General features: G+C 40.9%; 1 protein-coding gene across 1 annotated transcript; it reads right to left on the bottom strand.

The window, feature by feature from the left end:
• Positions 1 to 285: 285 nt before the first annotated feature.
• LOC108044492 lies at positions 286 to 7,076 on the bottom strand. The gene is made up of 6 exons (XM_044459671.1): positions 6,512 to 7,076; positions 3,427 to 3,760; positions 2,780 to 2,988; positions 2,215 to 2,470; positions 1,499 to 1,992; positions 286 to 907 (listed from the first exon to the last, which is right to left on the bottom strand). The coding sequence occupies exons 1-6, from the start codon at positions 6,711 to 6,713 to the stop codon at positions 699 to 701; spliced, it is 1,704 nt and encodes a 567-aa protein (XP_044315606.1). The 5' UTR covers positions 6,714 to 7,076; the 3' UTR covers positions 286 to 698.
• Between the last annotated feature and the right edge of the window lie 249 nt (positions 7,077 to 7,325).

Here is a 7,325-nt window from a genome sequence, read left to right as displayed (position 1 = left end):
ACTCTCAGTTCTTAGATTATTTAAACATTTGGTATAAAATGAATGTATCAAAATATTTTGAAGTCATTAAAAAAAATGTTTACTAATATTAAAATATGTAACAAAGCACCATCATCATAAAATTAAGGTCTTTAAAAATTGTGAAGGAACGTCTTTAAATTCCATACCAATACTGGTAAAATATAGCAAAGTATTTGTTAAAGTCATAATGATTATTAATTTAAGATATAAGATATTGTATATTTGTACCTCTGAAACCGTGCCAAATGAAAACAACCAATTGTATTTAGTAGCTATAAATATATATATTTTCTGGGCATAAATAATTTATACAAAAATCGTACGTCTAGGAGTCTAAAGACTAATCTCGCTCTATGAGAACTGCCTCTGCCCGCTCGTCCTCCCTCGTGATCGCGATCGCAGTTAAAGCTTGGCCAGAGTCAAAGTCGAGTTTGCAATTATGTAAATCGTAGGAAGCCGATCCCGCTGGTACCGTTGGGGCTTTGAGTTGGGAACCGCAGTTCCCGCAGGATTTATGGGGAGTGGGGGGCGTGGGGCGTGGCTATGCGCAGTCATCTTCAGCCAAATGGAGTTTTCTTCTTTTCCTTTTGACATTCAGCAAGACAAGTGGGCATAGCGAGCTGGAGGCCGGAGGACGAGGCGGGGCAGTCGGTGGAGTTTGGGGGCAGGTGGGGCACCTACAAGGTGCACTGGTACTGCTGCTGCTGCAGAGCACGCGGCAGCGTCTTGTGCGGCAGGTGGGCGGCCAGCGAGGGGGCGGGGCTGCGGGGCGGCGAGCGGATCCGCTGGCGCTGCAGCAGAACGATGCAAATGCTGATGATTATCACAGATAGCGAAACGGTTACCAGCACGCTGCTCAGATGGGAGCCAATATAACGCAGAACGGCTGCACAGGAAGAAAAAGTTAAGCAAAACCAAATTACTTAATATTTAGTAAATTTATACTAATAACACTACCATTGGAATAAGAAATGAAAGAACTTCTAAAATTATTATAAAATAATATTGAAATAAAGGATCATAATTTGTATTTCTTATATTCCAAATTTACTTCTGTTCATTTATCAGTTAACTTAACAAGTTTTCAATTCCATTTTAAAATTTCAAGCAAGACTAATTTTAAGTTCATCTTTCTATTATTATTAAATAAATTAATTATGATTTATTGTAATAAACATATTAATATCAGAGTTATTTCAAGGTTCTTTTCTTATTAATATTTAAATTAAATACTGAAAAATTTTAAATTAACAAATTCAAGTTCTTAAGCAATAAAGTCTAGAAATTATTTTGTTAACTTTTTAAATATTTAAATATTTTGATGTTTTTAAAACCTATCTGAAAGATTACTGACCACTTAATATTTATAGAAAAAGTATGGATAGTTAAATTAGAACACTAAAATGATTTTATATTTTCTTGCACTGCAACTATATAGGCATTTAGGAATCACGATTGTCGCTGACAGGCCACTTACCTTCATCCTCCACGTTACCACCTGGTGGTGAGCCCGCCTCCAGGGGCATCCAGGAGTCGTGGGTCTGGTCCACAACCAGTTTGGCGTACTTGGTGCCCACTACTGGCTCCAAATGATGACCCTCCGCCGGTTCCTCCGCCAAGCTGTTGACCTCGTTGAGGTTGAGAGCTCTGCCCTGACCTCTGGACTGAGCAGCCTGCTCCTGCTCCGTAGTGGGTGGCTGGGTCTGCTCCACCACCGCTGCCTGCTCCACGGATTCGGACTCGGAATCGGATTGGGGATCGGACTGGGAGGAGTCCGCTGGCTCCCGCAGCACTAGCTCCGTCTTGTTGACGTAGCGCATCTGGCGGAGTTCCCTGCCCAAACGCTGATCCTCGTCCGGCTGGAAGGGATCGTTGGGCTCGTAGGCGGCGGCCACTCCGTTCTTGCCGGGTACAGAGAAGCTTGCGCGGACCGTCTGCATGCCCGACTGATAGCTGCAGACCACCACAAAGCTAGAAGGCAAAGATGGATTTTTAAAAAATGATATATGTACATTGACAGAGAGAACTACTTTAAATGAAAGTTTATGTTTTTCACAACAAATAAAATAGAAATTAGAATCAAGTTAGCTTTAAGATCGGGGGTCCAATTTGTAAGAAACGTTATATTTTTACTATAGAAAAGTTAGTACTATGTTAAATAAATAGAATTAAAATTATGATTAGTTTGCTTACCGTCTCGTACTGTGCGTGAAGATACCAAGGTTCTCCTGCACCGTGATAAAGGTCTCCACCGTATTGGTCTCTGGTTTTACCAAGCTTCCACACTCTTTATGATCGATCCTCATCGTGTACTTATCCGCTGAATCACTGGCATCACCTTTGATACCACAGTTTCCTCCATCCACGACAATGCGTCCTCCGAAATAAGGACCCGTTTCCACCTCGATCTCCGAGGCGTGGGGCAAGCACTGTGTGGCATGAGCAGTGACTAAGAAAATGTGTAAAATTATTGACTTCAAACTAGTTTCTAAAATATTAAAGCGATTTTTTTTTTAACCTAACTAAAATATGTTTTACAAAATAAATAGAAGTTCATAAAAGAAAAATAATGGTAAACATTCTTGACTGTTGGTTTTAAAAATTGTGTTAAATAAATCCTGGATATTTTATAAAGAATATTCCAAACTATACAGTTTTGATTGTACATGTAATTAAATTTATAATTTATACATTGTTTATTTTAAAAAACTTATAAGCATAATGACTTGAAAGGTGTGAATAAATCGAGTCTACTTACAGCCCTTGGTGGGTATGACAATGCTCTGGCCAGGCAGGTGTCCCGTTCCACTCTCGATCTCATTTTCGTCGTGAAATTCGGCGCGAGCATTGGAGCTTCGAGTACCGCCCGCCTGAAGGCGCCTTTGAGCCGCCGGGCGAATGTGAAAACTGTATTTGGTGGCCATCCGCAAGTTTTCCACAGCGGCGGCGAAGTGCTGCACCTGAGAACTGCACTCGAAAAAAATGATGTTAGTCAAATTACTATGTAAAAATTATTCTTCCATTAAAGTTTCTTGAACTTACATTGAAATAGTCTTTAAATAAGTTAACTAACTTCACTCAAAAAGTTTCCTATTTCATTTTATTAAATTTAAAAAAGTTTTAGAATTTATGAAATGCAATTAACTTTAATTTTAAAATTCCCCTGGAAAAGTTTTTTTTTTTTGGAAAGTATTTTTCAATATTATTACTTTCAATAATATTAACTTATTTCAAAATATGGAATTTGGTTAATATTTGACAACTCTAGTCATTAATTTGGAATTTTTATTGAATATGCTGAATCAAACAATGCAGTCCAATTTAAAAAACCCAGTTGATTTGAAAGTACTGTTTATGGGGTATTCCTATGGAGTATGTCATACCCTAAAAGGCAGAACAACTTACCCTAAGGGATCGTGCTCGTCCTGCTGCTCCTTCTCCTTCTCCTCCAAATCCTCCTGGGACACAGCGGCGGTGGTGCCGTTCACCAATTTGACGCGACACCGCTGTGGGCCGTAGTTCTGCATCTCGCAGTAGAAGATCTGGAATGCCAGAGCCCGGGGCGGTTCCACATCGCCGCTCATATTTGTCGCGTTCACCTGGCCTGCTCTGGAGTTGGAGTTGGAGCTGGAGCTGGAGTTGGGGCTCGAATCTGTGTCATGGGCCGTCGGCACGAATTCAACTTCCCAGGTCAGATTCACCGATTTGTAATTTGGTTCACCGGCAACGCCGCGTATCTCTATCGAAGGTTACAAAGGCATGAGCATGGGCAGCAAACGGGAAAACGGGGTTACAGCCGAGATTCGTGGCCATAACAGTGGCAGTGGCAATGGCAGTTGGAGTTGGAGTTGCACTCGAGGTGCCTCTTGCATGCAAATCAGCTACCACGGTTACTACAACACTAAAGACTAAAGACTATGCAAGTAAGTTCGGGGGCAAGGAACTCGTTTCCCGCCCGAGTCTCAGACACGCTTTTGGATTAGTTCTGTTCCAGTCGTTTTCGTTTCGGTCGTTTTTGTGGCCAACACTAAGTGGTTGTTCCCACTGGCAGTTGGCAGTTGGCAGATCGGCAGAAGAAGATCTGCAGTCGGCTGAAGTGTGCTGCCAGTTGGAGTCCACAGTTCTCCACTTCTCCAGCTGCGAGTGATCGAGGATCTGGCCCAAAGTGTGACGTGAATTAGCCAAGGGGAGCTGGCAGTTAAGGTGGAATTAAAACTAGACCTGACGATGATGCTGGGCGACTAATGGGATGGGGGGCAGGTTAGGAACTTGTGCTTCAAGCAGGAGTCTGGAATGCCTTCAAGAGCTTCACTTGAACACGCTAAAATGTAGCATTAAATGACGACTTTTTGGTCCATTTGGTGAGCAATGATGGGGCATCTTCTAAGTACCCCAGAAATTGTACCTTAAGTCCCAGCACTTTCAGCACTGCCAAATTAAAACGAAATCTTTAGAGAACTTTTAAAATATACCTTATTAAAAAAAAGGAAAAGCTTATAAATTAAACTTCAACAGATCATAATACATAATACTCTGTAAATACTTCATTTAGTAGTATAGTTTATTTTTAGAACAATACTATGTAAATCTATAAATATATAAATCTTTACTATATACTATATAAATCTTAATCATGACTAATTTTTTCATGTAAATGAAACTGGTTAGAAATATTAATAGATATTATCATTATCATTAAAATATTCAATAGAGATTTAATTACTTAACAAATACTTTTAAGTATTTTAATTTGAATCACTACGGATTTCCTTAACAAGAAAACTAATTACCCAGACGGTATCTCAGCAATATAAATTAAATTTAAAGTTCCCTGATCAATTACTCATTAGTCTCGGCGTCGAGTCCTAGTAAATTTCCAATTTTCCGTACCCACTTAGCCCCGATTTCCAGGCGATTTCCCAAGCTTTGGTGACTTCTTCTGAGCCAGAACCTTGCATAATCTGCAATTAGAAATGCCATTTGCCGCAGCTCGTTGAATTGAGTTGGCCATGTTGGTGATGTTGCCAATGTTGCAGATGTTGCTGCTTCGTGTGGCTGCCTTTTCCATGCTTTTCCCATGTTGAAATCATTGACACCGATTTTGTGTGTGGTTGTGGATGGCGGCGGCAGCATTTTTAGGCGAATTTCGCACAGAGAACATGGAAAAGTGAAAATTCTGCGATGGCACAAATTCTGACATCGGGGCTACGGCAAGATGCCATTGCTGAGCCAAAAAGCAAAAAAAAAAACAAAGATGATTAGAAAATGCCACGGAAATTGACAGACACTCGAATTGCAGCATCGCTTTGATTAATGGACATTTCGGTCTTGGGAAGTTTATCGATGACGGGGCACTAAATTTTTGATAGGCCATATATTTTATTTTGTGTCCCGTCACTGCGGTGTTATGCAAGCCAGGAAGGAAGTGGCGAAGAGATCACACCGGCTCAGCGATTCATTAATTTTCATTGCAGTCGCCGCCGGGAAGTTCTGTAATAAAAGATCGGCTGACAAATGGCCTCCCATCATCATGGCCAGATCAATCTTGATCTGTCACCGTTTGCCAAGGTAATTGCAGCGCTTTGGCTAATTCGATTAGAGTGAGAGAACGGCCGAAACGTGTGTTTTGTGGCCAACAATTACTGGCATTTTGCACCGGCCTAATGACACTTTTGCTCTCCATCGAAAATCTCTGGGCAATTTCCGCTCTGCGGTTCTGGGCGTGTCAGCGCCCCCTTTTAGCGGCCAGAAGGAAATGTCGGCACATTTCTAGCGTGCCCACATGATTGGCACACAGTGCAGAAAAAACAGGGCCGCCGGATAAGTTCGTTGTCTGAGTCTTTCGTTTGCCACCAAGGGCAGACGAAGCGAAAATACCTCAAGGAACATAACTAGGTTCAGGGAAAAAAGCGCTCCGATCGTGACCAAATGCAATTAGCCAGCCTTCAACTGAATAAGGTAAACAGGGAAATCCACACTTTCAAAAATTATGGTTTTTTATTCCATAAAACAACGACTTTTAATATCTTTATCCCTCATATTAAAAACTTCTAACCAAAATTATAATACCTTCTGCAAGGGTATAAAAATAGTGCATTTGGGGCTGCCTTAGAATATATCAATTGATAATCAATAAGAAATAAATTAATTAACAAAATTTGTTCTATTGTATATTTAGCCGACCTTTTTCCTATAACAGAATACATAATAGTATTATTGTGAGGAATAAACTGTAGCTTTTACCTAAGTATCATTATATAGAATAAAAATATTTCTTTTACAATTTGGAAAGTGCAAACTTTTTATAAAAATCAAAAATAGAGACTTTTTAAATATTCCTGCTTTCATATATAGAATTTTTATACCCAAACTAGAAAATTTAAATTTTTTGCTGTGTAGCAGACATGCCTGCAACCGCAGACCTTAAGTAGCTGCAACTCCAACTGGCCCTACGATTGCCTGAATATATTCCTCGGCTTATAGGACTCACCATATTTGCTGGCAGCCTTGGCATTGGCATTGTTGCTGCCAGCAGATGTTGCTGCTGTCGCCGTTGCTGTTGCTGCTGCTGTTGCATTGTTGTCGCTGCTGCTCTTGGGCAAGCGGACGGGGGAGACTGCCGGCAGCAACAGCAGCAGACACAGCAGCAACATGTTGCAGCTGCCGTGGCCTGCCATTGATTTCGTTGACATTATTTTCGGTTGATTTATTTAAGTTTGCTATTTGTTCTCATCAAATGTGTGTCAGTCGGGAGTTATTGGGCGATTGATCGTGAGGGAAAATGCAAGTGCTGCCAGGGGGTCACAAATTGTTGGTTGTTTTAGTTTTTTTTAGTTATAAGAGTAACTATTTTATTTGTTTGCGCTACTTGATAGCCAAAATGTACGGCTCTTAAAGAACAATTCTAGCTGATTGCCAAAATCCACTATTGTCCAAAAATAAATCTCATTTGTCACAGCACAAAAATCATAAATCATTCAGTTTCCGTTAAAGTCTTTTGATTTGATTTCCAGCTTTTCCGACACACGAACCGCTCGCTTTAACCTGTGCCGCGCAACTGACTCAGCGGGTTAAGGCCAGTCCAACATCTGGCCAATTCGGATCAGCTGTTGGCCACAAACGAACCCGAAGTCGCAGTTAAAAACGAACCAATGCCAAGGCCGAAAAGAAAAGCTTTCGCCGGAGCTTTTTGCTCTCTCTCTCTCTTTCTCTCTGTCTCTTTTGTGCGGGGGAAAATGTGGAAATGCCTTTTCTTATCAGCGGTCGCTTATCAGTTGACAAACAGCTCGATGTTTTGGTCTGTG

This window comes from Drosophila rhopaloa, unplaced genomic scaffold, assembly GCF_018152115.1.
Source record: "Drosophila rhopaloa isolate 14029-0021.01 unplaced genomic scaffold, ASM1815211v1 contig_2, whole genome shotgun sequence".
Lineage (NCBI taxonomy): Eukaryota > Metazoa > Arthropoda > Insecta > Diptera > Drosophilidae > Drosophila > Drosophila rhopaloa.
The sequence above is the reverse complement of the archived record's forward strand: the minus strand, read 5'-3'. Positions and strand labels throughout refer to the sequence as shown.

Excerpts from the sequence above, each read along its gene's own strand:
- LOC108044492 (XM_044459671.1), bottom strand. The coding sequence starts at position 6,713 with ATGTCAACGAAATCAATGGCAGGCCACGGCAGCTGCAACATGTTGCTG. Across the intron at positions 3,761-6,511 it reads CAAGGCTGCCAGCAAATATG|AGATACGCGGCGTTGCCGGT; the intron begins GTGAGTCCTATA and ends AACCTTCGATAG. Across the intron at positions 908-1,498 it reads TGGTAACGTGGAGGATGAAG|CCGTTCTGCGTTATATTGGC; the intron begins GTAAGTGGCCTG and ends CTTCCTGTGCAG.